The sequence below is a fragment of the Sinohyriopsis cumingii genome, chromosome 13, assembly GCF_028554795.1.
Source record: "Sinohyriopsis cumingii isolate HCF-2022 chromosome 13, ASM2855479v2, whole genome shotgun sequence".
Taxonomy (NCBI): domain Eukaryota; kingdom Metazoa; phylum Mollusca; class Bivalvia; order Unionida; family Unionidae; genus Sinohyriopsis; species Sinohyriopsis cumingii.
Window position 1 is genome coordinate 11,231,490 of NC_142973.1, and position 17,661 is coordinate 11,249,150.

General features: G+C 35.2%; 1 protein-coding gene across 3 annotated transcripts in view; it reads left to right on the plus strand.

Annotated features, from left to right (window-relative positions):
- Window positions 1–256: 256 nt before the first annotated feature.
- LOC149784942 (dihydropyrimidinase-like) overlaps window positions 257–17,661 on the plus strand; it is a 200,116-nt gene continuing 182,711 nt past the window's right edge. The window contains exons 1-2 of one of the 3 annotated variants that reach the window (XM_089978580.1): window positions 257–438; window positions 5,165–5,505. In XM_089978580.1, the coding sequence (XP_089834706.1) occupies window positions 5,221–5,505 (285 nt within the window). In that variant the 5' untranslated portion in view covers window positions 257–438; window positions 5,165–5,220. The remainder of the gene's footprint in view (window positions 439–5,164; window positions 5,506–17,661) is intronic. The other 2 variants (XM_089978579.1, XM_089978581.1) reach the window with 2 other exon arrangements.

The following is a 17,661-nucleotide window of genomic DNA, read 5'->3' on the forward strand; positions in this document are numbered from 1 at the left end:
ATATTTAAAATTGTATGATGCATGTGCAGAAAATACAAGATCTTGTAAATGTTTTCCAATTCAAAATTTTGTACTGAATTTCATGTTTAATCAGAGGATAATATTCAAAATGTAATATGACCTGTCACAAAAGCTGTATGGTATTTTCTCCATTGATTTTCTAGACTGCACCATTCTAATATTAGCTAAGCTGACTCTGGATTATGTTTAGATGCTGGGGTCTGGCTCCTGCTGCAGGTCAAAGGTCAAACTGATTCAGAGGCCCTGAACATGCATAAGTAAAACTGATGGCAACTCCATCTGTACTGATGATGTACTGAAGTTTGTACTGCACCAGGAGTGTTTTCAATTGAAACTTCATTGACAAACCTTTAGCAGACAAGGATACAGTGTTTTAGAAAATCAACATACTGCAGGCCACTTTACCATCTGAGACTTGTGAGTATAGAAGAAAATATGATCCATGTTTGGATGTAATATAGGTAGACTGGACATGTGATTTAAATAACAGTGGTTATCTTATATTCCTGCTTGGTCATGCATGCTGTATTTTTTTTCTTCCTTGCATTAATTTTTATATAAGTTAAGGTCATTTTAGGTCATTTTAGAAGACACCAATATCTGCTTGTCTAATGTCTGTAATAAATATAGAGAAAAATATACGACAAACAAAGGTTACCTTTAGATAATGGCAAGAAGACAAGAGTTTCAGCTTCCAATGCATCTATGCATTTTACTCTCTGTAGGTCAAATGACAGCTAGAGTGTTATTTGCATTGATCATTTATCTATCTATCTAGCTGTCTCTGTGACTGTCCTTCTTTTGCTCTGTCTCTTTTGGTCCATCCATGTATCTAGCCATCCATTCATCCAGCCTGCCACCAGCCATCAATGTGTATGTTTGCTTATTTGTCTCTGTCTCTTGTAGTCTGTCAGCCCACCACTCTTTCACTCCACCCATCAATCAACTTTTCTGTCTCATTTCATCCATTCATCCATCCATTTCTCCATCACATGGATGCATGTTTATGCATTTAAAAAAAATTCTACCTATCTTGATCCAGTTGGATTTCCATTCATATCTACCATATATACTCACTTATAAGATGAGACCAACTGCAAACTGCACAGACCCAGATCTGACATCGCATAATGAGCTGGCAGATCTGGATCTGTGCAGTTTGTTAGGACTAATCAGTAGAACAAACAACATATACCATGATCTGAGGGGCACATTATACTATGGCAGATCAGGATCTTTGTTGTTTGCAGTTTGACTTTATTTATAAGTGAGTACTTATGGTATTACCTACTTCACTCTATCAGTTAGGTATGTTTGTGTAACCTTCAATTGCAGCTCAAAATTTCATATTGAGGATTGCAGAAATATTTCTTAAGATTTGGTATCTTGGGAAACGAATCAGGTAAAATTCTGCATTATCCATTATGCCCCCTCCCCCCAATATTATATCCATTTATGTATGTTTTTTTATGGAGGATGTGTTGAGTTAGTGACAATTAGATACAGCTCAGTGGTCAGCCAGTTAATTTTGGTTTGGTTTATAGGGTGTTGGCTTTGTACCGTTGTGTATGTAGTATCATTATGCATTTAAGTCATTTGTTAGGATAAACTCATTCAGGATTTTGTCACGCTTACTATAAAAGTTTACAGGAGGATACTAATATATGTAAAATAAAATAATCATTGATCTTTTTTAGATATATTTTAAAGAATGAAGATTTTTCACATTTCATTGATTTTATTGGGAAGGTCATAGACTAGCTAGAGCAGTTGATTTGCAGCCAGAAGGCAGCAGGTTTGCAGTCAAGCACTCGGCTGCTGTTCCTTAATTGTACTTTACTTGTCATTACATTTATCCTTCCAGTATCCTGTTTGGCTGACATTATAAGCATCTGGTGAAGATGAGCATATTGTTCTGTGTGCACACACCAATGAGATTTTTTATTAATTGTCTATTTCATTAAATAATTGTATATTATAGAAATACAGTACTTCACTATAATGTACCTCATTATAGCACAATAACACAGTTCCTGATAAATCACAGAATGGTCATATGGATCCCATTACACTGTCTGAATTTGTATTTTTTTAAATATAATATACCCTGGTATAAAGGGACCTTACCTATATCATGGTAAGCATCTATACTCTCCAGAATATCATTATAATGAGGAATTTCTGTATAATGTATTCCAGTATAAAGTTACTTCATGCATATTATAGTACACATCTATGGCACTCCTGAATAGTGTTCTAGTGAGAGACCCCTGTATAATGTATATTAGTATAAACTGAGCTCATGTATATATCATGGTTTACTTTTATAACTCTCCCGAATAGCGTTATAGTGAGAGACCTATGTATAATGTATCTCAGCACAAAGTATATGTGTGTAATTAGTATTTTTAAAGTAGCTTTAACAATTGTTCAGTCATATCACTACGATGTCTGCATTGTGGCAGTTTATAGTGCTGTCTAGTACTGGGGAATCATGCTGCAGACATGTAGCAATATGTCCCACCCAGTCACATTATCCTGACACCAGGCTGACCAGTCCTAACACTAACTCATAATGGTGAGCACCAAGCGAGGCAGCTGCTAGTACCATTTTTATAAGACTTTGGTATGACTAGGTGGTGGGGGTTCAAACCCACGACCTCCCACATCCTTGGCAGATGCTCTAACCACTTAGGTCACTGGAGCAGTCTCGTATATCATGTTACAGTTTTATGGCTCCCCTGAAACAGCATTATAGTGCGGGATCTCTGTATAATATATTCCAGTATAAAGCTAACCTTACATATATAATGGTATATTTTTATGGCTTTCTTGAACAGCATTATAATGAGGGACCTGAATTGTATCATGAATCGTGTATGAATAATTACTATTCCCAATAAATTCTAATGGATAGTTCTAAACAAATACTTGACAGTCAAATATTACCTGTACCTTTTTGTATGCTAAACAAGAAGAGTTTATGGGATGGTCTTTTGTTGGTTGTCCATCATCTGTCCATTAATGCAAGTTTGTTATTGCTGCTTCTCCTAAACTACATGGACGATTGCCATTAAACTTTATACCCCATAGTCTAGTTGGTCCTATACAATGAAAATTGTGTTCCTCGGACATCCAGTATGGCTGCCACAGTGGCTATCTTGAAAATGTTGCCAATGCTGCTCCTCCTGTATTGTACGTCTTTCAACATGGGGTTTTCAGTAAAACAACTTTGATGAGTTGGTCATAAAATAAAAATGGCAACAATCTGACATTCATTATGGTGACCCACATTGGCTCAGCGGATTTCATTGAAAGACTTTCTATGATGTCTATTTGATCCTAAATGATAATGCTGCTGATATGACATCCACTATGGTCCCACATGAACCATTTTGAAAATCTTATATTTATTGCAGCTCCTCTAGAATGGGTTCATTTCAAACTGAGGTTTTCACTTAAAGACTTCTTATGGCTGTTGAGTTGGTCCTAAATTAAAATGGTGCTGATCTGACAGCCAATATAGAGCCATCTCTTAAACGGAATGTCATTTATTTTGACATTGGATTTTCTTCAGAAGATTTATGGGCTTTACTTGGTCCTTGATGAAAAGGACTAAGCTTCAGTATGGCCGTCATGGTGCTATCTTGAAGATATTGTTATCTCTACTCCTTCAAGGGTTTTTTCACTAATAGACTTCTTATCACACGCAGTCGGTCCTAAATGAAAATGATGCCTGTTGTATGTCCAACATAGTTGCCGCATTGACTGTCTTAAAAATCTTGTTATCACTACTGCCTCTGAATGGATGATCATTATGAATGGGGTTTCACCAAAAGACTTCTAATGATGTCCATTTTGTCCTAAATGAAAATGGTGCTAAGCTGACATCCACAATGTAGTCTGCAGCAGCTAATTTGAAAATTTTGTTAATGGTGAAGAATATTAGAGATGGTTTCAACACTTAGCATTTAAAGGAAGAAATGATCTTATCTTGAATTCCTGGAAATTATTTTTGCCCAGTAGAGCATCAATCTCTTCGCCTGTCAATAGTGGCCATCGATGGGAAAAGGAAAAAGTAGCCTTTCTACAGGTTCACCTTTTAAAATTGATACTTGAACAAATAACCTTGGATCAAATACCATTATCATTTTTATTATTATTATTATTATTATTATTATTATTATTATTATTATTATTATTATTTTATTAAGATTTGTGTACACTATTCATCAGAATCATGAAGTACATGTATGTTGTTCTTCCCCAAATTGATGTTCTACACAGGATTACTGTAACATGCTTACTTTAATCCAGGCTATAAATTAAAAACTCATCAATGATCTTTGGTTTGTGCATCATTACAAAGCAATAATTTCACTACTGACTTTGACAGCTTACATGTAACTGTAAAACAGAGGACAGATTTTTTTTTGTCAGCTAGCTTGTACAAGTTAGGCTTGGAAACACCTGTTCATGCTTTTAAAATAATAACTGGATTGGCCAGTGTCTGAACTTGCCAAGGTCAAAAGATGGCTTATCTGAGAGGCCTGTGATGAATAGGGATAAAAAGAAGCTGTATATGGCCATTTTTATAACCCATGAACAAACTTCCCCTGCCTTTACAGACAAGTTTTAAATACTGACACTGGACCCAATGAAAAGGGATGTAACTCATATCTCTTCAAAAAGATGAACTTGTTACATCTGAGATAGTTTTAATTCACAGGCATATCAATTCAGCTATTGAAGTATACCAGTCATAATGGCCCAAAAGGTGACGTCCATTTCTGCTCTGGTTGCGCTACCGCTTTTCCTGCCTTCCAGCAATTGAATTTGGAATTTCTACCCTAATTACAAAAAATGTTGTGCTTTTGAATTTGACTTATTGACTCCTTTTGAGTAATATTGTCAGTTTGGCTGGAGTATGAAATACAAATAATGAAAAACCACTTGTTACCTGTAAAATATTCTTGCATTTTTCAAGTGGACAAGTGCCAAATTGACCTATTGACCCAACAGAAATTGCTGAAATAGGGGTGGGGAGGCATCCATGTTTCTTGTCTATTTTGTTTTCTGTCATTATTGGGGAAAAACAGTATAGAAAAAGATAGAATTTAAGAAGATTCTTTTATTTTTCCAGATACCATATTCAGATAGAAAGTTTCTTCTGAAGAAGTTACCAATCATATTCAGAACATGGCTGAAGATGAGGAACCTTTCTTCCTGAAACCCTCCCCCAAACCTGTTCCTCGTGTTAAGAACTCCATGTTTGACGTTGTTCCTGATGCTTTCTCCGCCAAGACGTTAGAATTGACTGGAGACCAGAGGAGGGTCAAGCGTAGCACGGACTGTACACCTGCACCAACACCCACACAAGGCAGTGCAGCAGGAAGCCCAAAAGAGGAAGAGAAACAACCAATTATTGAGGAAGAGGTCAAACAGTATGTTGTCACAGAGGTTGAGGCAGACAAATGGCATGGGGTGAGTATGTAATAAGTAAGGTCCTCTCATTTGCATGCCAAACTGCTAGTTCCATACATTACTGTTAAAATATCAGGAACATTAATCCTCCAAATAGGATGTATAGTAGCTGTCATCGAACAAATATTAACTTAATTTGGACATTTTTATGTTACAGTGTTACACTTGTCCATCTCTCCATCCAGCTGTACATCCGTCCATCCATATGTCTCTCTGGTTAAATTTTGCATTTATGCAGTCTCTTAGGTACTGTATTGGTGTATTTATGTTCCTTGAACAAAGTTATAGTATTTATGATTATGATTATTATTATTATTATCCATGCAAACAAAGTTGGGGAGGTATGTAACAAGAGTCAGCTCTTCCAGCCATCCATTTGTCCATCACATATTCATTTATTCAACATCTCCTGAACTTCTGTGATACTTTTATGAAACTTGTAATGTTTTTGTATCATGGCTAGACACCATGTGTTATAAACATTGAAGTATCTGATCAGTATTTTACTACCGTGCCATCACACTCTTCTCCAGTTAATATATCCAAAACTATGTCAGATATTTTCATGAAAGTTGGTATGCATTTGTATCATGACAATTGCTTTTAGAGTGCAGGGTATTCCTTAAATATTCACTTACTAATAGATCGGGTTATTATTATTATTATTATTAGTATTATTGTTATTATTATTATTATTATTATTATTATTATTGCTCCATTTCCAAAGTACTGAGAAGATGCGTAAAGGTGAAACTTGACGCATGTGCACTACGTCATAAGATCTTATTAATAAAGCTTTCAGCATGAAATTAGTGAAAAATGGTGCCACTGTGACATAGTATTTACAAACTTGGCTGCCATCTTGAAATATCATTACACTCAGATGTATTTGCAATTACTCTCTTGCCATTAATTCTTTACAATTATATTACCTGCAATATGTAATATTCATTGAGCTGTACATGGCTTCTGTGGCAAATATCATGTATTGGACATTTTTATTATTGTCACTTTCCATGAGTAATAGCTGAAAAAAGAGTTGGTCATTACTGAGAACAAATCGTTTGGCCAAATGAAAATAGCATTATTTTTTAATTTTGAAAATATGTGTTTTAACTGTTTTCATGACTGATTGTTCCTAGCAACAATTTTTACCTGTTCACCTGATTGACATCTTCACTAGCCAAGGTTCCAATGCGATAACCCTATCTACACCTTGGTATATTGAGCTTATATTTCTGTGCTTCAGGTCTGTGAATTTCATTGGATGTGACGGCAACCAACTACATCCAATCAAAATTAAGTTGTTCAAATTTGAACACTGTTCCTACATGATCAAGACAAGGGGAGCACACAACTTGAATTGACTGATAAATAAGCAATTTTCCACTGCCGGTCCATGTTTGCACAAATACCTTTCACTCAAATACACCTTTAATGGCTTCTCTCTGTTACATAGTCATACTTTTGATGTTAAACTTCCTAAACATTCTTTTTAGGTCAATTGCCCTCACCATTTTCAGCTGATGTACAATGTACCATTCTATTGGTCAGTTGGCATTAAATACTAAGGGAGGCAACACATGAAATCCAATAGATGTCACTAGGACAAAGCACCAATATATCTGTTCGATCTGCCAAGGTGTAGATAGGGTTATCTAATTGGAATGTTGGTTAGCAAAGACTGATTGTTCCTAGTGTCATTCTTGAACTGTTCACCTAATTGTTCCTAGTGAGTTTTAACTTTTCATCAGGTGATTGTTCCTAATGACAGTTTTTAACTGTTCACCAGACTGATTGTTCCTAATGACAGTTTTTAACTGTTCACCTAGTGATTGTTCCTAATGACAGTTTTTAACTGTTCACCTACTGATTGTTCCTAATGACAGTTTTTAACTGTTCACCTGGTGATTGTTCGTAATGAAAGTTTTTAACTGTTCACCAGACTGATTGTTCCTAATGACAGTTTTTAACTGTTCACCTAGTGATTGTTCCTAATGACGTTTTTTAACTGTTCACCTAGTGATTGTTCCTAATGACAGTTTTTAACTGTTCACCAGACTGATTGTTCCTAATGACGGTTTTTAACTGTTCACAAGACTGATCGTTCCTAATGACAGTTTTTAACTGTTCACCAGACTGATTGTTCCTAATGACATTTTATTTAACTGTTCACCTGTTGATTGTTCCTAACTTTGGTTTTTAGCTGTTCGCCTAGTGATTGTTCCTAATGGTGGTTTTTAACTGTTCACCTAGTGATTGTTCCTAGTGATACTCTTTAACTGTTCACCAGACTGATTGTTCCTAGTGACAGTTTTTAACTGTTCACCTGTTGATTGTTCCTAATGACAATTTTTAACTGTTCACCAGACTGATTGTTCCTAATGATACTATTAACTATTCACCTGACTAATTGTTCCTAATGACAGTTTTTTAACTGTTCACCTGTTGATTGTTCCAAAATTTGGTTTTTAACTGTTCACCTGACTGATTGTTCCTAATGACAGATTTTAATAGTTCAGCTAGTGATTGTTCCTAATGATGGTTTTTAATCGTTCACCTAGTGATTGTTCCTAGTGATACTCTTTAACTGTTCACCAGACTGATTGTTCCTAATGACGGTTTTTAACTGTTCACCTAGTGAATGTTCATAATGACAGTTTTTAACAGTTCACCATACTTATTGTTCCTAATGACGGTTTTGAACTGTTCACAAGACTGATTGTTCCTAGTGACAGTTTTTAACTGTTCACCAGACTGATTGTTCCTAATGACATTTTATTTAACTGTTCACCTGTTGATTGTTCCTAACTTTGGTTTTTAACTGTTCGCCTAGTGATTGTTCCTAATGGTGGTTTTTAACTGTTCACCTAGTGATTGTTCCTAGTGATACTCTTTAACTGTTCACCAGACTGATTGTTCCTAGTGACAGTTTTTAACTGTTCACCTGACTGATTGTTCCTAGTGACAGTTTTTAACCGTTCACCTGACTGATTGTTCCTAATGACAGTTTTTAACAGTTCACCAGACTGATTATTCCTATGTGACAGTTTTAATAAGATGATAAAAAATCTTAATACAGTTTTTGTCAAATATCCAATATGACCAGCATGTGAAGCCATCTTAAAAATCAAGTTATTGCTATGTCCGACATGACCGGCAGGTAAGCCACCATAAAAACAAACTAAAATGAACAAAAATTAACAGGACTGTAAAAGTAACAAACCAGAATGGAACCAAACCAAACTAAAGGAAACCAAACCAAATGTAATGGCACAATACTAAATATAATTTAGTTTTAAATTTATGTAAATTTTAATTGTGCCAACTCTACATCTCACATTAAAGTGTCAACAATGATTTTTTTTAAGCAAAATAGACAAACATAATAAATATATTGTTGAAATGATGTTTCTGAAAAGAGAATGATCAGTTGTCCAAGTATTCTCTGAACTTTTCCATTACATTTTATATATTTATACAGTTGTATTGGGAGGTAAGAGCACATCCCCCATTGAAAGTATTGAGTTTGCTGAAACAACACAGTAGTTGTTGATGGTCACAGGATTCAAAATCTAAGTGCCTGATATTTTCTATCACATCAGGGGTCTCGTGATCATGAGATTCAAACAATCTAGGCCAAAATTCAGTGATCATGTGACCAAGCAACACTGCATAACAGAGCAGGATGTTTTTGCAGATACTTAATAATTTGGCTCATATGTCAGTTTTCTAAAGTATATTACAATTTTTAAGTTTGAGAAGATAAACCTTTAGCTTATTGATTTCAGAGTTTGATTGCATCATTTTGCTGGCCTATGGGTTATTTCAGTGTATTCTCTGTTTTGATAGATATTCTTGGACATTCCATCCCAACATGGCTTTCTAAGTATCTAACATGTGATGGGAAACATCAGAGGAAACTTTGACAGTGTTATCTGATGTATTAGCAATTTTCATGTGTGTGTGTGTGTCTGTGTATGTTCACATACATGCACATGCATAATTGTGCCTACCTACCATTAAATCTCTATATTCTTCTGTCTTCATCCGAATGTGTAACATCATCATACTATTCTCTTTTTTGTTTTAACTTGGAGGATTGCCTTGAAACTTTACACACACATTCATCCCATGGTCTAGTTGGTCCAAATGAAAATGGTGCTGCTTGCACATTAGTATAACTGCCACTATAGCCATCTTGAAAATATTTTTATCACTGCTCCTCCAGAATCGATGGTCGTATCAACATGGTGATTCCACAAAAGACTTCTTATGAAGTCTAGTCAGTGGTAAATGAAAATGTTGCCAATTAGATATCTAGTATTACCACCACAATAGCCATCTTGAAAGTATAGTTATTTGCTACTTCTCCTACATGGATGGTCATATCTGTCAACATCAGATTTCCACTAAATGATGTCATATGTTATCTAAAATCCTAAATGAAAATGGTGCTGGTCTGAAGTCTAATATGGTCACCATTGCAGCTATCTTAAAAATCTTATTATCGCTACTCTTAAATGAATGACCATATCAACATGTGGTTTTCACTGAAAGACTTCTTATGAATTTTAATTGGTGCTGAATAAAAATTGTACTGATCCAACTCCCAGTATGGCCACGATAGCAGCCATCTTTAAAATCTTGTTATTACTCCACCTCATGAATAGATTGTCATATCAAAGATTTCTTTTGATGTCTAGCTGGTCTTAAATAAAAATGTTGCCGATCTAGCATACAGTATAGCAGTCATCTTAAGAATTTTATTGTGACAATGATTCCACTGGTCAACAGTGAAATCATTACTGACTTGAAAAGGCCCTAATCTGTAGTATTTTGGTGTGCCGAACACGAATATAACCGTGAAAAATTTGTATTGGCTCTCGTTTTGAAGATATTCATATACCTCATTTTCTATGTTTCACTGTGTAAATTTCTCCAGTAGGACTGCAGCAACATCCGGAATAATGATGTAACATTGCATAATACCATCATGCTCACATCATCCACAGTTGATTGCATCATTTTCTGATGCAATGCAATACTAATGCCATGCGGCTGCTGAAGTAAGTTGACGTCAGCAGTGTACTATACATGTGTAGGCCTATTATACTAATGCCAGGCGGCTGCTGAAGCTGACGTAAGCAGTGTACTATATAAAGCCCAATCAGATAGGTTCAGCATTTAAAATATTTTAGACGTTGTGCGAGACAGTTCAAGCTACTGTTACATAAAACTTATTATTTTATCCATTTACGTACAATAAAGAACAGTAATGCCTCGAAAGTGTGTTAATACCGCGGACAATTTTTGCTATATTTGTGGGGAAGTGACATTTGCCAACCAGAAGAAAAGTATCAATTCTCAAGTGAAGAAGGCATATCATCTTTACTTCGGATGCAAGGTTGGTGACCAAGACAAGCCTTGGGCTCCGCATATATGCTGTGCTACATGTACAACACAGCTTTCACAGTGGTTGAATTGCAAAAGGTCATCAATGCCGTTTGCAGTCCCAATGGTGTGGAGAGAGCCAAGCAACCACCTAAATGACTGTTACTTCTGCTTGGTTCCTCCTCTTTCCGGCGGAATAACGAAGCGAAAGAAGTCGAGAATAGTCTACCCAAACATTCCGTCTGCATTGAGACCAGTTCCACATGGTGAGAGACTTCCTATTCCAGAACCTCCAGCAGAATATTCTCTTGATTCATCTGACGAAGACAAAGGTGAGTCGACCTGTTCTTCTCCTGGTCCATCAGCATGCAGTGATCCAGATTTTCACTGTGGTGCATCATCAACCCCACACAGAATAACACAGGAAGAACTAAATGACCTGATTCGTGATTTGGACTTATCAAAGAACAAGGCAGAATTGCTAGGATCAAGACTCCAACAATGGAATCTTCTAGAAGAAGATGTCACAATTACTGCATATCGAAAGCGCCACCAGCAATTGGAGCCTTTCTTCAGAAAGGAAAGTAATCTGATATTCTGTTCCGATATTGAGGGCCTCATGAATGCTTTAAAAATCACTCATGACCCACAAGAATGGAGACTATTTGTGGACTCTTCGAAACTGAGTCTCAAGGCTGTGCTTTTGCACAATGGAAACATTCTTCCATCTATTCCAGTAGCGTATGCTGTCCACATGAAAGAGACATACGATAACTTAAGGCAGCTACTGAATTCCATTGAGTATAACAAGTACAGCTGGCACCTCTGTGGTGATTTGAAGGTAGTTGCCCTTTTAATGGGACTGCAGCAAGGATATACAAAATACATGTGTTTCTTATGCGAGTGGGATAGCCGAGCAAGGGAAATGCACTACATGAGGAAGGAATGGACTCACAGGCAGAATGTAGCCATTGGAGAGAAGAATATCCAACACCCAGCTCTGGTTGAGGCTCAGAAAATCTTGCTACCACCCCTTCACATCAAACTAGGTTTGATGAAGAACTTCGTGAAAGCCATTGCCCGGACTTTGCCAGCATTCCGATACCTGCATGAAAAATTCCCTCGACTCAGCGAAGCAAAGATTAAAGAGGGAGTTTTTGTGGGTCCTCAGATTCGAGAGCTTTTCAAAGATGACCGGTTCAACAACTTGCTGGAAGGTGACGCGAAACAAGCATGGAATGCTTTTCGCCTAGTTTCTACAAACTTCCTCGGAAATGTTAGGGCAGAAAACTATAAGGAACTAGTAGAAGACATGTTGATGAAGTATAAGAAACTTGGCTGCAATATGTCTCTAAAGATTCACTTCCTTCATTCCCATTTGGATTTCTTTCCTAGCAACTGTGGTATTGTTAGTGATGAACACGGCGAACGTTTTCATCAAGATATCGCAACAATGGAACAAAGATACCAGGGAAAATGGTCCACTACAATGCTGGCTGACTACTGCTGGACACTCCTCAGAGATGCTCCCGAACAGCTGTACAAGAGACAGGCGAAGAAATCTAAGATGTAGTCAATGACTTGATTTTTTATAGGTAGGCTATTACAGTTGACCTTTTACTATTGGAATGCATTTCGTTATGTAAACATTAATTTCTTGCAGATTACAAAAAAACTAGAGCCAATTTTGCAATTTGACTGTCATATTCGTGTTCAGCACATAAAAATTGATAAGAATTGACTAATTTTATTTCAGTAACATGACTTTTGTAAAAATTTGTTGTCCAGTGTTCTTAAACAGAAAGTCATATTGATGATGGGTTTTCTTTTGATGTCCGTTTGATCTGATCTGACATCCAATATGGCCCCTGTGACAGCCATCTTGAAAATCTACTTCTCTTGAAGCCATATCTTGAAACTAAGATATCTCTACTCTTCTCTAAATGGATGAAAGTGTCAGCTTGTGGTTTTCACCAATAGACTGCTTATGATACCTAGTTGGTCCTAAACGAAATTGGTGCCAGTCATAAATCCAATACGGCTGCAGTGCCTACTGTCTTAAACTTTTGTTATCAATACTCCCCCAGAATGGATGATCATTATGGCAAGGTTTTTTTTTTTACCAAAAGACTTCTAATGATGTCTACTTTTGTCTGAAATGAAAATTGTGCCAAGGTGGCATCCAGTATGTGTACCACAGCATCTGATTTTGAAAATCTTGTTATCACTGAAGAATATCAGAGGTGTTTTCAACACTCAACAGTTAAAAGGAAGAATAGTTTTACCTTGAATTCCTGGAAATTCTTTTTGCCCAGTATAGAGTCAGACCCTTTGAGGGACTTTTTTTTAATTGTTCCTGATCATTTTGTTTAAATTTGCTTTGTTATGGTTTGTTCCTCTTATTTGGCCTAATCCACTCACTTCCCTCTATTTTCCTACTATTTCACCTTGTTCTGGTGGAAAATATAGGTTACTTTGCCCTAAACTTTGAATCCAGTGTGGACCCTGTGTATCTAAAGTTGGATGTCATTTCCTTTATAGAAGGTTTGTTTTGAGCAAGAATGAACTGCTTACTCATTTACACTAAAGTAATATACATGTAGAATTTACTACTGTGCTAATGAAATTAGCTACACCATACTTTTCAGATGTTCCTCTATTGAATGTAACATTATTACAGTAGGTACTTTTTCATTTTTGGTTTCTTTTGTTTTTCTCAGCAAAATGCATTGCCAGGGATGTACAGATATTATCTTTCATGTTTAAATTCATCTGTTCAATCATCTCTCCTTCAGTTACCACAAATATCCTAGGGTTGTGCAGTCCACTACTTTTCAAACTTCTTTTCTTGTTTTCTTTAAACAAATTTTGTTCATTGATGATGATGTCACATGAGTCTAAAGTTGATACAAAATATGACGTGTTGTTGAATAATTTCTGTCTTTGTGAATCTTGCCAATAAAAGACTGAGATTATTTTACAAGGTTTTACAAGTTTGCTGCAGTGAGGAATGTATTATATTATGACACTGTCTGTTTCTGTGACTGTCATCCCATATTGTCCACATATCCCTCTTGGTCTCCAAAGGATAACTTGAGTACTAGAATATACACCTTAGTAAAACATTACAGGTGGATGACTTCAATTTACAGTAAGGAAGAAGTTGTAGTTTTTGATAGAAAGTGTCAAAGAGGAAGGTCAGAGTGACTTAAAGAAACAAAAATGGTTTCCATGCAGTAACTTGAGTTCAAGTTAGAAAACAGACACCAAATTTCATGGATAGTGTACATTTAGAGCAGAAAGGAAAAAAGCTTGGAAGGTCAAAGGTCAAGGTCAGCTTGATGCAAAGAAAGAAAATGTTTACTATAAAATGATTTGAATTACAAGTCTCATTCCTGCACCAAAACATTGTGAATGGCTTGCAGTTTTAATATGTACCCAGTCTGCTGGAGCTGTTATAGGAATAAAGTTGGCTATAGATAATGAAGTTGAAAATCAAATGTCATTTAATGACCCAAAGAAGGAATATTAAATAATATTTTCTAGAAGGTAATTTCACTTGGTCACTTATGGTGGGGTGTGATGTGTGGCTGGTCAGAAACATTTGTTTGTGAATAAAGTTAATATGAGTTTTAGTGCATGAACAAACCTATTAATGTTTCTGAAGCATCATTTTTAGCAAAGACAAGTGTTAAGATTATTAGAGACTGACCTTTTAATCTTTGTTTGGTGGGGGTGGGGTTTGGGATTTTTCTTTCCAACCACGATATATGTTAATGAAACTAATATGATGGACAGAATTAGTTTTTCCTTTCTACATGTCAGTCTTAGAGATTTTTAAAAAACTCTTTTGGGAGCCAGAAATTTGTTTTAAAAAATTCCTAGACAATCCCTCCTAACCGCAAATTCCCACTCTCCAACTTAAAAGTACAAAATGGTTGGTCCTGTACTAAGCATTTGTTTTGGATAAAATGAGAAGTATTTTATTCATTTTCACTGTACATTTAGCAGTATATTGTTATTACTGTACATATAACAGTATATTGTTTTCACTGTTCATTTAGCAGTATATTGTTATCACTGTACATTTAGCAGTATATTGTTATCACTGTTCATTTAGCTGTATATTATCACCATGTTTATTGGTATATTGTTATCACTACATTTAGCAGTATATTGTTATCACTACATTTAGCAGTATGTTGTTATCACTGTAGATTTAGCAGTATATTGTTATCACTGTACATTTAGCAGTATATTGTTATTCACCTTACACATAGCAGTATATTGTTATCACTGTACACATAGCAGTATATTGTTATCACTGTATATTTAGCAGCATAGTGTTATCACTGTACATTTAGCAGCATATTTTTATCACTGTACACATAGCAGTATATTGTTATCACTGTTCATTTAGCAGTATATTGTTATCACCTTACACATAGCATTGTTATTACTTTACATGTAGCAGGATATTCTTATCACTGTATTATAACAGTACACTGTATATTGTTATCACTACATTTAGCAGTACATGTATATTGTTATCATTGTATGTTTAGCAGTATATTTTTATCATTTGTATTTTGTGCTTTTGATCAGAAACATAACAGTCTTGCTTTGAAATTTTCTTCCTAATGAAAATTGTTCCAAATGAATAATAAAAGGTCAGTATCATATAGAATTAGTGGCAAATAAGTTATGTTCATTTTCTTAGTGGATTCTTATATGTGATACCACTTCTCTGAATGCAAAAGAAACAACATGACAAAAGGAGAATTAAAAGCCTTTTGAATTAGTTAATAGCGAAGCTGAGAGAAATTATACTTGTGAACACTGTTCACAAATGATTTTAAAATAAATAAAAATAATACATTTGTTTTACTTTTAACAAAGTATAACATAAATTATTAAAAGAGATGTGCCTTTGAAAGATAAAATTTTGTAGAATTAAATTTTTTTGGAAGAAAAAAAATCCATTTAATCGTGGAAAATTCTTTCAACGCATGAAATTGTTGTGGAAAGGTAAATAGCATGCTGAAGACAAAATCGAATGCCATAGGTAAGACTGAATATGAATCCAATTTTTTTGAATACTATTTTACTTATGACAGTAATGTTAACCCTGAATATTACAATTTCCTTGTCAAGTGAAAATTAAAATGCACTTGATACAAATAACTTAGATCAAGCCATTGACAACTAAAGATATCAAACTAACTAAAATTTTCACTGAAGCATAGATACAGAAAAAAGAGATGGATTTGACAAAGCTAAAATTTACGATGTAGTTGACTCAAGATTTTTGATTTGAACTATATTGTATTGCATCTTCATTCTGTTATGGTGGTTAAGTGAGTGCTTCTGTAAAACAGATCACAAATGTGGCATGAAATTTTTGGCTTGTTGCGCATCTGCTTTATAAATGTATTATGCCAAAATTTATGGCAGGTTAGTAAAAAGCAGATATAACAGAAGGTGAAGAGTATTCCTCCCTAAACTTTTCAGTACTTTCAGAATCAGATTCACAAGTGTCACCAGTCGCTGGACATTAAAGTACTTGGAACTGCCTTGAAACACATTGATGATATTGATCTTTAGGTTAACATGGAAACTGGGCAACATTAGTGGATTCAGAATCTAAAATTGAAGATATAAAGCCCAAATGTTATCAGTAATTATATCATTTAAGATCTTACAATTCTCTTTAGACATAGATAAATCCAGTCTATCAGTAAACACATGTGAGATACCTTAAGGTAAATGTATGTTTGTGATTTAACACTCATGTAACATCATTGTTCACAATTTCTTAAAAATGGTAGATTGTTTGATAATTCCTTTGCATATAATAGCTTTAGTAATATCAAATGGCCTATCACTGTCATTATTATACACCTACCTTGCACTATTGTCAGACAATAGCAGAATGAGTATGACATATCACAGTTATATGCAGTAGTGTCATGAGGTGGTGGGATTGTTGTTGTTGTTGTTGTTGTTGTAGTGTTTAACACACGATAGGCTATACATGGCAGCCAGTATTAATGGTGGAGGAAGAACCTGGGAAAACCATGGAAAGAACCACCGACCCACGAGAAGCTACTGGCAATCTTTCTTACATACCCATATCAGAGGTGGTGGGATGATGTGTGAGATCTTCCACTCCTTAAGGGTTTCGGTTATTATTATCTAGGAGATAACTGACAATGGTACTATTGCCTGGATTTTAAAAAAACAATAAAATAAAATATGAAATTAACGGATAGAATAACAGAGATCTGAGCAGAAATGTAGAATAGAACAACATGAGCCTCTGAATGTAAAATATAACATTTTAATAAATTACATAAACTAAATTAAATTGAACATTACATTTGAATGATTCATTTTCTCTCAGAAATAGAGCTACAGAAATTTATGTGAAATTCAATTAGCCATTCTGTTATTCTGATAAAACAAATTTTATCATATAATTGAGTGATTTGATCAAACTCAAATTGCTGGCATATCAACATGACTTGGTGCTTCCAGTCTTTTCCAAATCACTGTTGGTGATAGGTAGGTGTTACCGTATTTCTTTCCCTTCTCTTTCTCCTGTCCTCTAGCCTCTTTGGGTCACCTACATTTTAGGTTGTAGACTATGATCTTTCCATTGTGCAGTACAGTATGGAGATTTTTTTTCTTCCAAAGAAGAAAATATATAACCCAGCTTCAGTATGTGTCTGTTTTTTTTCTTCTCTTGGAATCGATAATATT